This window comes from Bombina bombina, chromosome 2 (assembly GCF_027579735.1).
Source record: "Bombina bombina isolate aBomBom1 chromosome 2, aBomBom1.pri, whole genome shotgun sequence".
Classification (NCBI taxonomy): domain Eukaryota; kingdom Metazoa; phylum Chordata; class Amphibia; order Anura; family Bombinatoridae; genus Bombina; species Bombina bombina.
The window spans coordinates 1102803664-1102822503 of NC_069500.1; the positions used below are offsets into that span (position 1 = coordinate 1102803664).

Consider the following 18840-nt stretch of genomic DNA (forward strand, 5'->3'; position numbering starts at 1 on the left):
TTAGAGTTTATTTTTATTTTACAGGCAACTTTGTATTTATTTTAACTAGGTAGAATAGTTACTAAATAGTTATTAACTATTTAATAACTATCTAGCTAAAATAAATACAAATTTACCTGTAAATAAAACCTAACCTAAGTTACAATAACACCTAACACTACACTACAATTAAATAAATTCCCTACATTAAATACAATTAAATAAATTAAATAAAATTAGCTAAATTACCAAAAAAACAAACACTAAATTACAGAAAATAAAAAACAAATTACAAGATCTTTAAACTAATTACACCTAATCTAATAGCCCTATCAAAAAAAAAAAAGCCCACCCAAAATAAAAAAACCCTAAACTAAACTACCAATAGCCCTTAAAAGGGCCTTTTGTGGGGCATTGCCCCAAAGAAATCAGCTCTTTTACCTGTAAAAACAAATACAAACAACCCCCCAACCTGTAAAACCCACCACCCACACAACCAACCCCCCAAATAAAACCCTAACTAAAAAAACCTAAGCTCCCCATTGCCCTGAAAAGGGCATTTGGATAGGCACTTCCCTAAAAAGGGCATTTAGCTCTATTGCAGCCCAAAGTCCTAACCTAAAAAACCCCCCACTCAATACACCCTTAAAAAATCCTAACACTAACCCCCGAAGATTCACTTACCGGGAGAAGTCTTCATCCAAGCAGCAAGATGTCCTCAACAAAGCCGGCAGAAGTGGTCCTCCATCCGGGCAGAATGGCATCTTCTATCTTCATCCATCCGGCGCGGAGCGGCTCCAGCTTCAAGACATCCGGCGCGGAGCATCCTCTTCCAACGACGTCTTCTTGATGAATGAAGGTACCTTTAAATGATGTCATCCAAGATGGCGTCCCTTAGATTCCGATTGACTGATAGAATTCTATCAGCCAATCGGAATTAAGGTTGAAAAAATCCTATTGGCTGATGCAATCAGCCAATAGGATTGAACTTCAATCCTATTGGCTGATCCAATCAGCCAATAGGATTGAGCTCGCATTCTATTGGCTGATTGGAACCTTAATTCTGATTGGCTTGGATGACGTCATTTAAAGGAACCTTCATTTGCCATTAGCCATCAAAAGAAGAGGATGCTCCGCGCCGGATGTCTTAAAGATGGAGCCGCTCCGCGTCGGAAGGATGAAGATAGAAGATGCCATCTGGATGAAGACTTCTGCCCATCTGGAGGACCACTTCTGCCCGTCTGGAGGACCACTTCTGCCGGCTTCGTTGAGGACATCTTGCCGCTTGGATGAAGACTTCTCCCGGTAAGTGAATCTTCGGGGGTTAGTGTTAGGATTTTGTAAGGGTGTATTGGGTGGGTTTATTTTTTAGGTTAGGGCTTTGGGGTGCAATAAAGCTAAATGCCCTTTTAAGGGCAATGCCCATCCAAATGCCCTTTTCAGGGCAATGGGGAGCTTACGTTTTTTTAGTTAGGCTTTTATTTGGGGGTTTGGTTGTGTGGGTGGTGGGTTTTGCTGTTGGGGGGTTGTTTGTATTTTTTTTTTACAGGTAAAAGAGCTGATTTCTTTGGGGCAATGCCCCGCAAAAGGCTCTTTTAAGGGCTATTGGTAGTTTAGTTTAGGCTAGGCTTTTTTTTATTTTGATAGGGCTATTAGATTAGGTGTAATTAGTTTAAAGATCTTGTAATTTGTTTTTTATTTTCTGTAATTTAGTGTTGTTTATTTTTGGTAATTTAGCTAATTTTATTTAATTTATTTAATTTTATTTAATGTAGGGAAATTATTTAATTGTAGTGTAGTGTTAGGTGTTAGTGTAACTTAGGTTAGGTTTTATTTTACAGGTAAATTTGTATTTATTTTAGCTAGGTAGTTATTAAATAGTTAATAACTATTTAGTAACTATTCTACCTAGTTAAAATAAATACAAACTTGCCTATAAAATAAAAATAAACCCTAAGCTAGCTACAATGTAACTATTAGTTATATTGTAGCTAGCTTAGGGTTTATTTTATAGGTAAGTATTTAGTTTTAAATAGGAATTATTTAGTTAATGAAAGGAATTTGTATTTAGATTTATTTAAATTATATTTAAGTTAGAGGGTGTTAGGGTTAGACTTAGATTTAGGGGTTAATAAATATAGTATAGTGGCGCGATGTTGGGGGCGGCAGATTAGGGGTTATTAAATGTAGGTAGGTGGCAGCGATGTTAGGGGAGGCAGATTAGGGGTTAATAATATTTAAATAGTGTTTGCAATGCGGGAGTACGGCGGTTTATGGGTTAATATGTTTGTTATAGTGGCGGCGACGTTGGGGTGGCAGATTAGGGGTTAATCAGTATAATGTAGGTGTCGACGATGTCGGGGGTGGCAGATTAGGGGTTAATAAGTGTAAGATTAGGGGTGTTTAGACTCAGGGTTCATGTTAGGGTGTTAGGTGTAAACATATATGTAGTTTCCCTATAGGAATCAATGGGGCTGCGTTACTGAGTTTTACGCTGCTTTTTGGCAGGTGTTAGACTTTTTCTCAGCCGGCTCTCCCCATTGATGTCTATGGGGAAATCGTGCACGAGCACATATAACCAGCTCACCGCTCACTTAAGCAGTGCTGGTATTGGAGTGCAGTGTGGAGTGTAATTCTACGCTCTACGCTCATTTCTTGCCTGTTAACGCGGGGTTGATAAAAACCTGTAATACCAGCGCTGCAGGAAAGTGAGCGGTGAGAATAAACTGCAAGTTAGCAACGCACCCCTGTTAACGCACAACTCGGAATCTAGGTGATAGTATCTTGAAGGGATTCCTTTTTGCTTTCAGGCAGTATTCACAATGCTTCTGAATGTATTTAAGTAGCAATTAAATGTTTCTCTTTTCTGTTATAAATAGACAACTTGCTTATCACTGCAATACCTGTTTTGGCAAATATTGTGGGCTTTCTATATTTCCAGATGATTCTCTAGAATAAGACCAGTTTTTTCTTTAAGCAAATTAAGTTCAAATCTAAATATGAGGGCCTACAATGTACCCCACTTTTTTAAAAAGGAAAGAAATTTAGCTTAATTGCTTTTTTTTTAGGGTATTTTGTGGCACATATAATAATCTAGATCCCTAATGAAATTCTAGATTGACAATTTAGGTGGATCTAGTAAGAATACTCTCCCACTAATTATATGAGTATTGACATATACATATATATATATATATATATATATATATATATATATATATATATATATATATATATATATACAGTATATATATATATGTGTGTGTGTATATATATATATATATATATATATATATATATATATATATATATGTGTGTGTGTGTGTGTGTATATATGTATTTGCACAGATGAATTTATGTATTTATATGTGTATATATTATATATATTATATATATTACAGACATATATACAGTACACACATATATACAAATGTATACACACATAAATATATAAGTGCATTGTAGCCTCCAAACTGTATAATAGATTGCATATCGTATATTTCTGCTGCTTTTCTAATTTGTTAAGCATAACACATTTTTGTAGTTAGCTTATTAGAATATGTTTTTCTCTGTTATTGCCCCATGAAAAGATGTAGATAATTTACCTTTCTCTTGCGTTTTCCGTCTATGGCGTTTGACAAAGAAAACAATCAGAGGAGCTAAGAGGAGTAATATGAATACAGGAATAGTATACAGAAGAATACTGGTTATATCCAAAGTATTTGCTTCTAAAGGGATACTATCATTTAGTGAAGTTGTGTTAAAGTCATTGACTACCACATATCCCTGGGTAATATCTGTTCCCTGGGTAATATCTGTTTCTGCCTCTCTTTCAGTAGGTAGAGTAGGTAGAGTGTCAGAGCTTGTACTGAATAGAAAATCAGGATTATCATCAGGAGTGTTGTCATTCCCTGAGCCGCCCTCTGGTTCTGAAGTTGTCAGTAGACCTGTAGGGGATAAGATAATACACATATAAACACCTTATGGTATAATCTACTTTGTTTTAAAATTTTAAAGGCACAGTAAAGTCAAAGTTAAATCTAAATGGATTGGATAGGGCATGATGTTTTAAACAACTTTCCAATTTACTTGTATTATCAATTTTTAGTTCTCATTTGTTAAAGAGTAATCTTAGGTGAGCTCACTAGTCTGGCAGGAATGTTTTCAACAATGTTTTTAGCAATGTTATACATAGTTGCAAATTGTGTAGCCATAAAATGCCAGACACATGGATGCTCCTAAGCTCCTATCAGCCTTCCAAGCTTCACTCTTCAACAAAGATTACAAAGCAAAATAACACTATTGAGTGTTAACACTGCTCAAGTTAAATCAATATCGCTCTTATTCTTACACTCATATTACTAGCTCAGCATAAAATGGTAGTGAAAGCCTCAGGCGTGATATCAGGAAGTAGGATAGTTGATCTATGATAAATAGACACAAAACTAAGTTCCTGGCTTTAGCTCAAGCACTAACTTGAAGGTGCAATAAGCCGAAGGTAAGTTAAAAAATATAAGTAGTTTTGTTCTTCACTCAATATAAAATATATTTGTATTTAAGTAGACAGATAGATACATCTATAGCTATAATTATCTAACTCATGGCATATTATGGCCTAGGCACACCAGAAATGTGCATAGAGTGGTAAAGTAGGGGGGTCTGCACTTTTTGAAGTGATGCCAGACAGGGCTGCTATCAAAGGTTGACAGGCATTAGGAGCACTGTGCACAAACAGTTTTCTTCAGACAGCTCAGATAGCTGAGTGCTGGGCAGGCCCAGATTGAGCATCGGGCATAACAGGTGGGCCAGGGTCGGTTTCCTTAGTTCCCCATTAAACAGCCACCGCCGCACAACTAGAAGTGGTAACTGGTCCAGACCTGAACATACATATTCCTCCGCTCCTGACTCCGCTCACTTCATCAAGTTAGGAGTCAGTTACCTTAGCCTCGCTCTGCGCATGCATTACAACACCGCACAACAAGAAGTAACCCTTCTTTAGTAGCCGGGCCAGCCTTGATGTGAGCATACATATCTGTTGCTAGTTCCCTCAAGGTAAGGAACCGTCACTATCATGCAGGCTACAGCTGACATTCTTAGGGCCAGCACCAGCGGAGCACCTTGTGGTAACTACATTTGTTTGCACAGCTCTCATAGAACAGGCAAACCTAGGCGGTTTATGTTTCCCAGATAAGCTGATTATAAGTTTTTGCTGAATTGGGGTAGGAGAACAACATCAGTCTTCCTCCAGATTAGAGACTAAATTCAAATGATATAATTATCTGTAGTTTCTTACTGATAATAGTTGATGATTCGAATATATGGATATCCAAGAGCCTATATAATTATTTTCTTGCCACAATATTTTTCAGTAGAGATGAGGCTCAAAACTGATTTGCCTTGATATTATGTGACTACATGAAAATATACTATTTTTTCCAAAGGGGACAGTAATGTTCTATGTGCAGATCCACAAGTGGAGGATATGTTCCCTAGTTTCTATTATGAAAATAATGAGGTTACCAGATTCATAGTCTTTACAAGTCTGCAGCAGTGCAGCTTATTGTTTATACCTAGAGGTGATTATGTTTTAGCACCATACAGCAGTGCAATGAAACAGAGTCAGTAGATTTAGAGTTCTTTGTTAATAATGGTCATTATAGTTCCTTGTTGTGGTATGTGGAGCCAGCTTTTAATGCCTAAGCACAGTAATAGCAAATTAATGTATGTACCTATCTATATGCACATTGTATTGACTGACTACTTTGTATTAATGGTATGCCTCCCTTTATCTCAGTATGTTGACCACTATCTTCAAAGTTATGTTAATCAGTTACCAGCCTACCTAAAAGATTCAATGCATTTTCTTAACCTTTTTAACCAACTAGAATGGAAAGATAATTATATGGTTACATACAATGTAAATTCTCTATACACTAACATTGCTCACACATCTGGTTTAAAAGCCATTTCACATTTTTTGGACAAAGACAAATCACTAATGGATAAACAGAACAATTTTTTGCTAGAAAGCATCAAATTTAGCTTAAAGAACAATAGTTTTTTTTTAATAATGAATTTTTCCTCCAGATCAGGGGGACAGCAATGGGCACAAGGTTCGCTCTCAGTTATGCCAATCTCTTTATGGCATTTTTTGAAGATAATTTTTTCGCTGGAGAGCAATAGGGAGTGAACCTTGTAGTCTATAAATGATACATAGATGATGTCTTCCTGATTGGAGAGGAGACCAAGAAGTTTTAGAACTTTTTCTTGAAGATTTGAACTCTAACAATTTAGTAGGATTAACTTTCACATATGAAATTAGTACTAGATTAATACATTTTCTAGACATAGAAATAGAAATCAGCAATAACAAACCAAAAACTAGAACTTTCTACTAACCAATCGATTCAAACAATTTCATTCATTATGAAAGTTGTCATCTCAACAGATGGAAGTCTAATATTCCCAAAAGTCAATTCTTAAGGGTGAGGAAAAATTGCACAGATATAGAATCTTACAACATACAGTCTGATATACTGGTCAATTGTTTTAAAGAGAAAGGATACAACTTGAAAAAAGTTATAGAAACCAAAAACCTAGTAAGAACCATTTATAGAAATACTCTCCTCAGTAAAGATAGGTTTGTGAATAAGAAAAACCCAAAAAACATATTTGAAATCAATTCCATATCTAACGATGATTGTTCTGTCCATATATTCCTGATAGAGAGATGACTACAGGGGACAGTGCCAGCCCTGCTTCTCTTCAAGAATTATCATGTTAAAACAACATGGACTTATGTTTGCAATTGCATTTTGTATGTTTTCTCTCTTTCTTTGTCTTGCAGATCTCATGGATAAAGAGACTTCAATCAACATTTTTATGTTTATTGTTTGATTTATATAGTGGTATCTACAGATACCAGACGGGGAGTGTTCTGTCCATATATTCATATGTACATCTTTAAATGCTATTTTAGTTATTGTGCTCCCTCTAGTGTTATGTTTTATTATTGTATTCAATTTAATGTATATTCTCTGTTCTACCTCTGACCTTTTTGAGGTCACTTCCTGCCTCCATTTTGTTTCACTTGTGTGTGTAAATTAGTTTCACTTTCAATGTGTAAGTTTGCTAGAACTCTGCTAATAGCTTTGTAGAGGCAAATTCTTTTTACCTGGCAATTACCACTTCTGGAACCTCAGAATTCTTGTTTTGCAACAATAAAGCATGAAGGATTCATAAATCTCTGCTGTGGAATTTGTCTGAGTTAAGCTACTCTGCTGGATTCTACTAAACTGTAAGTTGGATTGCATGTTTAACTTTACATCATAAGGCAGTCATCTTGCAAATCAGTAAATGAAAACAGAATAATGATCATATAACTGTTCCATTCATCACTGAATATAGTTCTCAACATACAGAAATGAAAAACATTCTTAACAGACACTGGCATTGTATCCAACAAGATCCCATTTTAGGGTCAAAAGTGAAGAAACATCCAGACCTCATTTTCAGAAGGGTCAAAAACCTAAAAGTTACCTGTCCCCCAGTGAATTCAAAAATTCAAAGACTAATCTAATAGACGTAGATTTAGAGAATAACAAAATATCTGGATTCTGCCCATGCCATACCTGTCCTGTAAATCAAGTAGTAAAATTAAGAAAATAGTTTCCTCTAATGAGCAAAAAACTTTTTTAATCAAAGAAATCATTAAGTGTAGTAATTCTAATGTTATATATTGTATAAAATGTTCCTGCAATTTAATATATATAGGACAAACAAGCCATATTTTGAGAGATAGGATTAGAGAACATATCTGGGACATAGAACATAAAACTAACAAAACTGCACTATATCAACATTATACAGATTTACACAATGGTGATTTAAGGTGTTTCAAATTCTGGGGAATCCTTAAAATTCACCCCAGCACTAGGGAGTGAATATTGAAAAATTACTACTCAAGAAAGAAGCTGAACTTATTTTCAATTTCAAAACACTCTATCCTCAAGGGCTTAATAGCTCTTTTGATTTAAACACCATTTTCTAATCACATTTTATATCTTTTTTTTTTACTTCCATTCCTTTCACATTAACAGCTATTTTTGAGAATATATATTTGATTACTTATCTATCCAATATATATTTGACATTCACATTTAGCAATTAATTTATATTCCCAAAGATCACTTTTATTATTATTATTATTTTTACTTCAACGTCAAAATTCATATATCATACTTTATACTTATGATTATTACTGACTGAGGCGTAACTACACTCCTCACATTTTTTACAGTTTTTTTCACATTGTCAGTTTCACTTTTTTCTACACATAATATTTAATTATTTTTCTTAAGATAGATTTTTATAATATACCAATTTCTAAATTATATAAAATTATATATAATTAATTATATATATTTTTTCCCGTTGTTTTCTCTACAGATTGATATTGTATAATCTATATTGCATTTTTGTTTATTCATCACAACTCTTTATAATAAGTATTTTTAGAGTTTTTAGTTACTATCAGCGTTGGTAGATTTGACTTGGGTATCTAATGGTTAAGTTTCTGTTCCATATTCGACTCTGACCTGGTTACGCTGCTCTTAGCTATTATCAGTATTAATACATATGTATCACTCTGTTTTTACATATATATTTAGATCTTTTTTTTTTTCTTTTTTTTTAAATATTTTTCTTTATTAAATAGAAATTCACCGTACAGTAATATTGGAATAACATTACAGCAAAGCATATCTAGAACAAAATTATAGCAATATGTATGGTTAACAAAAACATACATTTCACTTGCTGAAATAATCAGAAACATTAGAACTTGTGTGTCAACAGTGTATATTCACATAATAGCTAATGTAGAAAAAAAAAAGAAAAATCAGATACCGGGCATTATTTGGCCCTAGGAAGGAAGCAAATAGAATGTGAGCCAACAGGGCCCACGTACTAATTTTCCAGACAACTTGATAAATAGGGGTTATACACATCTCCCTCATATAGAGGGTAAAGAAGGAGATAAAGACAAAAGGAGGAAAAGAGAGAGAGAAGAAAAAAAAGGGGGGGGAGGGGGAAGTGAGGGAAGGAGGTGGAGTGGGGAAGGGGCTACATGAACTCTCTCCTCGCGTTTCAGGAGTAGATCGCACTGCTGGTAGGTTTATTTCATTTATTGGAGTTCAAACCAGTCAGACCACGTCTCCCAGTAAGAGTTCAGGGTATTGTTTTTTCCGGCGACATATCTCTCCATGGTAGTGAAGTGATTTATCACATCACAGATCTCATTTAGATTTGGGGGCTCTGTCTGTTTCCATGCCTGAGCTATGCACAGTTTAGTTGCTGCCAGGACATAAATTAAGAACTTCTTGGTGCTCAGGGAGAAAGATCTCAGAAGAATGTGGAGCAAAGCCATCTCAGGTGTCAAGTGGACATCCAGGTTCATGGAGCTAAGTAATAATTCAACCTCTCTCCATAGGGGGGCAACCTTCAGACAGCTCCACCACACATGAAGGTCGGAGCCCTCACGGTTACACTGTCTCCAGCACTCTCTGGTGGAGGACGGGTACATCGCTGCCAATCAGGTTGGGACTCTATACCACTTCAACACACCTTTCATATATGTCTCAAAGACTGTGACACAATGAAGCGTCTTTTTAGTGAGAGTAATTGCATAAGCAAGGTCGCCCTCAGAAATGGAAATGTTGAGCTCACGACACCAGGCTCGTATCTGCTACGGCACACCCGGTGTACAGTCATTAAGAAGCGTGGTATAGTGGAACGAAATGGGACGGGATCTCAGTCCCCCTATACACCACCTAGATTCCCACCCTGTTTTCCCTCTGAGGGATGTCGTGGGGAATCTCCTTGCCTTGACAATACTGAGCACTCTGAAGCGGAACCATAACGGGTTTTCCCCTCCTGGTCCTGCTAATTGTGAGGCCGTTGTAAGAGTACCCGAGTGATACAAATCAGAAACCTTCGTGATGTCTTTACTCTTCCAGAAGTCAAAGTGAATCTCCGGTGAGTTCCACAGTAGGCCTATATTTAGATCTTGATATTATTTTTTCATAATACTGACCGTTTATACCTTAAAGGTCAATATAATGTTAACACACTTCTTGCACTCTAAATATTTTTTTGCCCATTTCTTTTAAACATAAGGTTTTTAATTCCATTATCGATATATATTCTAAAACTACATATTTATTCAACTAACTACTCAGTGATATTATATAGACAACATGTGTAAATAATGTTGTCGTTTTGAAAAACAGCCATATCATAGGTTTCATTATGTCCACTCCCACTCTAGTCCTACTGGACAAACAATTTTGACCAATCACCAATCTTATTTCACATAGGATGTCAGTCTCATTAAACATCTTGATAAAAGGCAGTTAGGTTTGCCAAAACGCATAGATTTTGCTTACTGTTTATTTGTATTTTAAACCTTATTAGGATTTATACTCGCAACACATAGGTTCATCTCTATCTCTAATATAGACACAGCCAAAGACTCCAATACAGTCCTCACACACATAGACTTAATTCACCTGACTATTCGTCACTATCATTTGTATGTGCAGAGGTCCTTTTTTCTTTGTATACTAGTCTTGCATACTCGTGTATACCACTCTTGCCTTTTGCCTCATTAGCTTGGTTAATCAGCTTGATATATGTACTCAAATATTACAATTGTATTTATTTACAATCTTATGTTTTACTAAACCGTAACCAGAATTTCGGTTTCTAACAAGGTCATATTTTCTTTTAGATGCCGGCATCATCCATATTGATTGCTTTTACGTTAGTAATTACTGTTTTATTGATTAGCATTTGCATATTAAATTTTATTATATCAGTCTTGTACTTATTTAAATTTATATATCTTTTATTTTATTATTGGGGACATCACTAATTACTTTGACATACCCACCTAATCAGGTTTATATCATCTTGTGGTCAGCTCTGTCCATGGAGTGCTTTTTTTCCCGCCCCCCTTTTTGTTCTTTATGCCTCCCTTTGGCACCTTGTGGGGTTATCTGGATTGGGGTGACAGCCGCCACAAAACTTTTTATATATATATATATATATATATATCAACAGCATTTAGCTATTCTGCTCCTTACAGCGGCAATTTCCACTCTAATGGATACCAAGAATTTACCAAAATCTCTAGAATAAAGTCAGTAGAGTGTCTCAAAGGTTTAAGAATTTGGAGTTGAAATTCCATTGGGGAGGACATAATCACCCTATCCCACTTAGACATAATTTTTTTTACCTTGTTCTCAGCAGAGTTCACCACAACATATTGCTCCATTGCTATTTGAAATCTGATCTCTTTTAGAAAAGAGGAGAAACTTGGGCCATTTTTGTCCTTCCAGGTTCCAGGTATTGTCTGGCAATAAAGATAGCTGTATTAACTAAATCTCTATTCTGAACATCTAAGTTGTTACAGAGAAAGATAATATAGTATTTGTTAAATATAAAATTAGATACTAAAAATCTATTCAGCCAGAATCCAATTCGGGCCCATAATTTTTGAATCTTTGGAAATTGCCAGAAACAATGTATTAAATTTGCTTCCTGAGAGTTACATCTGATGCAACAAAATTGGTTATTAGCTTCCCACTTAGATCTCCTAGAGCGAGTAATATAGGATCTATTTAATAATTTAAAATGCATTTCCTTCCACGTTATTGAAAAGGTAAACTGGTTTATTCTAGCAAAACAATTTTTGAAATCATTAAAATGGAGGTTTTTAATGTCAGTTGCCCATTTCGTATAATGATCTTTTAAATCTTTTTTGCCCAACTTTGAAATACAGATTTTATAGAGAAGGGAAGTAGAATGCAGACCTGCCTGATATATTTTAATTACTGTGTCCAGCTCTCCAAGTGTCCAGTTTTCTATATCTAGCAGCTTCTTCATAGCTATAAAATGTCTCACTTGTAGATAGGCAAAAAAAAATCTTTGTTATTTAAGCCAAATTCTTGAACAAGGAATTCAAAAAGTTTAATAGAGTTTGTGGTTTCATCTGTAAATTGGCTAAGTAAATTAAGGCCTTTTTGAGACCATTTTTTAAAGATCCTAGAGTCTAGTCCAGCCTCAAATTCGGGATGTCCTTGGAGCGGTAGAAAGCTAGAGACAGAAATATCTATTTCCAGGCTCTTACATACTATTCCATGACTTGACTATGTTAAGTATGGTATGCTTAGGAAGCTTAATTTTAAGTTTTTAAATTTTTGGAATATGTAATAAAGCTCTAAGAGAGTAGGGGAAAGACATATTCCCTTCAACTACATAATTAGCGATATAATAAGAACCAGCTAGCCAATCTATAGCAACTTTTGACAAGCTGGTCCACAAAACTTTATTTGCTTCACGCATTGCACTCTATCTATTGGGTACATAAAGAGCACAAACTAATCACCCGTGAGGGTCTCAAGGCACTAAGGGAAAGCAGAGAGGAGGGGGGGAGGTGGGAGAGGATGGGCGTTCAGTCGAAGAGCCAGGTTTTGAGGTCCTTTCTGAACTTTGTAAGGGAGGTGGATTGTCTGAGGTGCAGCGGGAGGGTGTTCCATGTCTTTGCTGCTATGTGGGAGAAGGATATTCTGCCCGCTGTGGATTTTCTGATGCGGGGATGACTGTGAGTGCTTGGTTGGCCGATCAGAGTTGTTTGGGGGGGTGTAGAAATTTATGCGGTGGTTGATGTATTCAGGTCCGATGTTGTCTAGGGCCTTGAACGCGTGGGTAAGGAGCTTGAAGGTGATTCTCTTGTTGATGGGGAGCCAGTGAAGGTTTTGAGTCTCTTTTGGAGTTTGATGGTGTAGCCGGCATAGAGTGCGTTGCCGTAGTCCAACCTGCTGCTGACAAGGGCCTGGGTGACTATTTTCCTGGTTTCGGTAGGGATCCACTTGAAGATTTTTCGTAGCAGGTGGAGGATGTAGAAGCATGTTGAGGTGATGGCATTGATTTGTCGGTTCATGGACAGTGAGGAGTCCAGGATGAAGCCTAGATTTTGTGCGTGGTCAGTTGGGGTTGGAGTGTGACCGAAGGCTGTGGGCCAGCAGGAGTCATCCCATGCGGATTTATTGGGTCCGAGGAGGAGCACTGACCACCAATTTCAAACACTTTGCACAGAAATGGCTAGATTCTAATCACCCATCTGTTGGTCAGGTCAAGCCACTCAATATGACTTGTAACAGTTGTTGCCTTTTCTTTCTTGATGTGTCCAAGTGTGTGGGTGAAAGTGTCTTTATGTCTGGTGTCTTTATGTGTGTGAGTGAGTGAAAGTGTCTTTATTTGTGTGTGTGAGTATCTTGTGTGTGTATGTGAGAGTATCTATGTGTTTGTGAGAGAGCAAGTGCATGTGTGTATTTGTATGGGCTGCTGTCACATTTAACTGGAATTTGTGATAGCCTAGTAGTAATGGATCACTCAACTACTGGGAACAACAGTTAATAGAGCTGCTGATTAAAGCCACCAATGGAAATCAGTTTTATTTCCTCTCCCTTCTCTCCCACATCTGCAATTTCTCCCTCCTTCTCTCCAACCCCTCCTCCATTTTCTTTCCTGCTCTCCATCCTCTATTCTCATTTACTTTGGAAATGTCATGAAAAATAAAAAAGGCATGTTACACCTTGACCAAACAATATTATGGCTACAAAGGGCCTAAAACCGTATGGGGCCGATTTATTAAGCAGCGTATGCTGCTTATTCCACGCAAGACTTTGGGCTCACCGGAATCAGGAGTTAAGAAGCAGTGGCGTAAGACCGCTGCTCCTAAACCCATCCACCACCTCTGAGATGGCGGACTGCAATCATTCCGATTAGATACGATCAGAATTATTGACACCCCTGCTAGCTGCCGATTGCCCGGGACTGTGCAGGGGGCAGCATTACACAAGCATTTCACAAGAAATAAAAGTGCAATGATAAATGCTGAAAGCGTATGCTGTCAGCATTTATTGATGTCGGACGGATATGATTCGCTACAGCGGATCATGTCCGCCCGCACATTAGTAAATCTGCCTAAAGGTGTGTGATCTGTGGGTACTGGGTGGACAAAAGAGTTGGAAGTTCAGGGTTTTGTCTGAGGTCTATTTTGGGTATGTATGCAGCATATGCTGGGTATGTATGCAGCGTATGCTGGGTATGTTTGCAGCGTATGCTGTCGGCATTTATCGATGTCGGGCGGACATGATTCGCTACAGCGAATCATGTTTGCCTGCCATTTGTTAAATCCAACCCTTTGGCCCCTAGTTATCAAGCCGTCAACCTCAAATACGCTGGAATTCCGCAGCGTATTTGTGGCGAGGCTGATTCGCCTTAGTTATCAAGCCCTGCTGTCCGGCAAAAGTAGAATTTAGTGACGTAAGCTTCGATCCGCTGGACTCAGCCCGACACAGATCGATTCTTACGTCACTCCAGATGTTCCGCACACAAGTTCGGCACAATCTGACTACTTTTGCTAGTTATCAAATGACTACCAGGTACGCTCGCCACTTTTCCGGCCCAGCGTACCTGGTTTTAAATCCGCCGCCCTGGAGGCGGCGGATCCCATAGGAATCAATGGGAGTCTGATCATAGCGAAAGTTCATGTTCGCTGCTACCCAATATCGCATTGATTCCTATGGGAGATATCTGTACCTAACACCCTAACATGTACCCTGTGTCTAAACACCCCTAATCTGTCCCCCCCTACACCGCCGCAACTAAATAAAGTTATTACCCCCTAAACCGCCGCTCCCGGAGCCCACCGCCACTCTAATAAACTTATTAACCCCTAAACCGGCGCTCCTAGACCACGCTGCAACTATAATAAATGTATTAACCCCTAAACCGCCGCTCTCGGACCCCGCCGCCACCTATATTAAACTTATTAACCCCTAATCTGCCCCTCCTACACCGTTGCCACCTATAATAAATTAAATATTAATTAAATACATCTAAATAAATATTATTCTTATTAACTAAATTAATCCTATTTAAAACTAAATACTTACCTATAAAATAAACCCTAATATAGCTACAATATAACTAATAATTATATTGTATCTATTTTAGGATTTATTTTTATTTTACAGGCAAATTTCAATTTATTTTAACTAGGTACAATAGCTATTAAATAGTTATTAACTATGTAATAGCTACCTAGTTAAAATAAAGACAAATTTACCTGTAAAATAAATCCTAGGATTTATTTTACAGGTAATTTTGTATTTCTTTTAGCTAGGTAGTTATTAAATAGTTAATAACTATTTAATAACTATTCTAACTAGCTAAAATAAATACAAAGTTACCTGTAAAATAAATATAAATCCTAAAATAGCTACAATGTAATTATTAATTACATTGTAGCTATCTTAGGGTTTATTTTACAGGTAAGTATTTAGTTTTAAATAGGAATAATTTAGTTAATGATAGCGTAGTGTTAGGTGTAATTGTAACTTAGGATTTATTTTACAGGTAAATTTGTCTTTATTTTAACTAGGTAGCTTTTAAATAGTTAATAACTATTTAATAGCTATTGTACCTAGTTAAAATAAATTGAAATTTGCCTGTAAAATAAAAATAAATCCTAAAATAGCTACAATATAATTATTAGTAATATTGTAGCTATATTAGGGTTTATTTTAAAGGTAAGTATTTAGTTTTAAATAGGCTTAATTTAGTTAATAAGAGTTATAATATTTATATGTATTTAATTAATATTTAAGTTAGGGGGGGTGTTAGGGTTAGGGTTAGACTTAGGTTTAGGGGTTAATAATTTTATTTTAGTGGCGGCGGTGTAGGGGGGGCAGGATAGGGGTTAAAAAATTTATTATAGGTGGCGACGGTGTAAGGGGGCAGGATAGGGCTTAATAAATTTATTATAGGTGGCGACGGTGTAGGGGGGGCAGGATAGGGGTTAATAAATGTATTATAGGTAGCGACGGTGTAGGGGGGCAGATTAGGGGTTAATAAGTTTAATATAGGTGGTGGCGGGGTCCGGGAGTGGCGGTTTAGGGGTTAAACAATTTATTTCGTTGCGGCGGGGTCCGGGATCGACAGGATAGGGGTTAAAAAATTTATTATAGGTGGTGGCGGTATAGGGGGGGCAGGATAGGGGTTACTAGGTATAATGTAGGTGGCGGTGGGCTCCTGGAGCGGTGGTTTAGGGGTTAATACATTTATTATAGTTGCGGCGGGGTCTAGGAGTGGCGGTTTAGGGGTTAATACATTTATTTAGTTGCGGGGGGCTCCGGGGGCGCCGGTATAGGGGGTAGAACAGTGTAGTTTAGTGTGGGTGCTTAGTGACAGCTTATCAATAAAGCTGTAGAAAAGCCGAAGAGCAGCGAGATCGGATGAGTGATAACTATCACAGTCCGCTGCTCATCGCCCCATACTTGGTGTGCGGCTTTTTGACAGCTTTTTTGATAACTTTGGCGAGATTATTCAGTTCTGCGGCAGCGATGGTAGGCGAGCTTAGGCGGGCGTTTTGGGCCGGCGAAGGCAGGTAAATAGACACGTTGATAACTAGGCCTCTTTGTGTCTTATTTGTAAATAGCTGCACAAGCAAGTCAAACAAACTGTTTGACTGTGCTTCTCCCTTCAAACAAGTTATTTAGAAAGGACATAGCAAGTACATCTGTTGTGTCTCTACTTAGATGGGCATGGTGAAACCTTGTTGTCAAATGAGGCAGAATGGAACTGTTGACTGCCCTTCTGCTGCCAATACATGTTTAGCTTGTAGAGATACAAATTAGCATACAATTATTTGGGACATGCATATTTATTTAATTTAAATTTTTTCCATATTTGAAAGAATTACAGGGCAGGCAGAAAATAAAGGTAATAAGGGCGATAGAGAAACTCCTCTAGGTTTTGTGTAAAAAAGTTGTGCATTCTTCCACATTCCCTAAATGCCAAAAAACACAATTTATGCTTACCTGATAAATGTATTTCTCTTGTGGTGTATCCAGTCCACGGATCATCCATTACTTGTGGGATAAGTTGCAAGAGGACACCCACAGCAGAGCTGTAATATAGCTCCTCCCCTAACTGTCATAGCCAGTCATTCGACCGAAAACAAGCCGAGAAAGGAGGAACCATAGGGTGCAGTGGTTACTGTAGTTTAAATTTAAAAATTACCTGCCTTAAAATGACAGGGCGGGCCGTGGACTGGATACACCACAAGAGAAATAAATTTATCAGGTAAGCATAAATTGTGTTTTCTCTTGTAAGGTGTATCCAGTCCACGGATCATCCATTACTTGTGGGATACCAATACCAAAGCTAAAGTACACGGATGAAGGGAGGGACAAGGCAGGAACTTAAATGGAAGGAACCACTGCCCGTAAAACCTCTCTCCCAAATATAGCCTCCGAAGAAGCAAAAGTATCAAATTTGTAAAATTTTGAAAAAATATGAAGCGAAGACCAAGTCGTCACCTTGCAAATCTGATCAAAAGAAGCCTCATTTTTAAAGGCCCAAGTGGAAGCCACAGCTCTAGTGGAATGAGCTGTAATCCTTTCAGGAGGCTGCTGTCCAGCAGTCTCATAGGCTAAGCGGATTAAGCTTCTTAGTCAAAAAGAAAAAGAGGTTGCAGAAGCCTTTTGACCTCTCCTCTGTCCAGAGTAGACAACAAACAAAGCAGATGTTTGACAAAAATCTTTAGTAGCTTGTAAGTAAAACTTTAAAGCACGGACCACGTCCAGATTGTGTAACACAAGGATGGAACAACAATCTCTTGATTGATATTCTTGTTAGATACCACCTTAGGTAAGAACCCAGGTTTGGTACGCAGGACTACCTTATCCGTATGAAAAATCAGATAAGGAGAATCACATTGTAAGGCAGATAGCTCAGAGACTCTACGAGCCGAGGAAATAGCTACCAAAAAAAGAACTTTCCAAGATAAAAGCTTGATATCTATGGAATGAAGAGGTTCAAACGGAACTCCTTGAAGAACCTTAAGAACCAAGTTTAAGCTCCATGGTGGAGCAACAGGTTTAAACACAGGCTTGATTCTAACTAAAGCCTGACAAAATGCCTGAACGTCTGGAACATCTGCCAGACGCTTAACTAGCTGACAATCCTTTTTCCAAACCTTCTTGGAGAAAAGATAATATCCTAGCAATCCTGACCTTACTCCATGAGTAACCCTTTGATTCACACCAATAAAGATATCTACGCCATACCTTATGGTAAATTTTCCTGGTGACAGGCTTTCGTGCCTGTCTTAAGGTATCAATAACTGACTCGGAGAAGCCACGCTTTGATAAAATCAAGCGTTCAATCTCCAGGCAGTCAGCCTCAGAGAAATTAGATTTGGATGTTTGAAAGGACCCTGAAGTAGAAGGTCCTGTTTCAGAGGCAGAGACCATGGTGGAAAGGGTGACATGTCCACTAGATCTGCATACCAGGTCCTGCGTGGCCACGCAGGTGCTATCAGAATCACCAATGCTCTCTCCTGCTTGATCTTGGCAATCAGTCGAGAGAGCAGAGGAAACGGTGGAAACACATAAGCCAGGTTGAAAGACCAGGGTGCTGCTAGAGCATCTATCAGTATCGCCTTGGGATACCTGGACCTGGATCCGTAACACGGAAGCTTGGCGTTCTGGCGAGACGCCATGAGATCCAGTTCTGGTTTGCCCCAACGATGAATCAGTTGTGCAAATACCTCCGGATGGAGTTCCCACTCTCCCGGATGAAAAGTCTGACGACTTAGAAAATCCGCCTCCCAGTGCTCTACACCTGGGATATGGATAGCTGATAGGTGGCAAGAGTGAATCTCTGCCCAGAAAATTATTTTTTAAACTTCTAACATCTCTAGGGAACTTCTCGTTCCCCCTTGATGGT

General features: G+C 37.8%; 1 protein-coding gene across 2 annotated transcripts in view; it reads right to left on the minus strand.

The window, feature by feature from the left end:
• TMEM154 (transmembrane protein 154) overlaps positions 1 to 18840 on the minus strand; it is a 235483-nt gene that overhangs the window by 139473 nt on the left and 77170 nt on the right. For both annotated transcript variants that reach the window (XM_053703745.1, XM_053703744.1), the window contains exon 2: positions 3585 to 3926. In XM_053703745.1, the coding sequence (XP_053559720.1) occupies positions 3585 to 3926 (342 nt within the window). The remainder of the gene's footprint in view (positions 1 to 3584; positions 3927 to 18840) is intronic.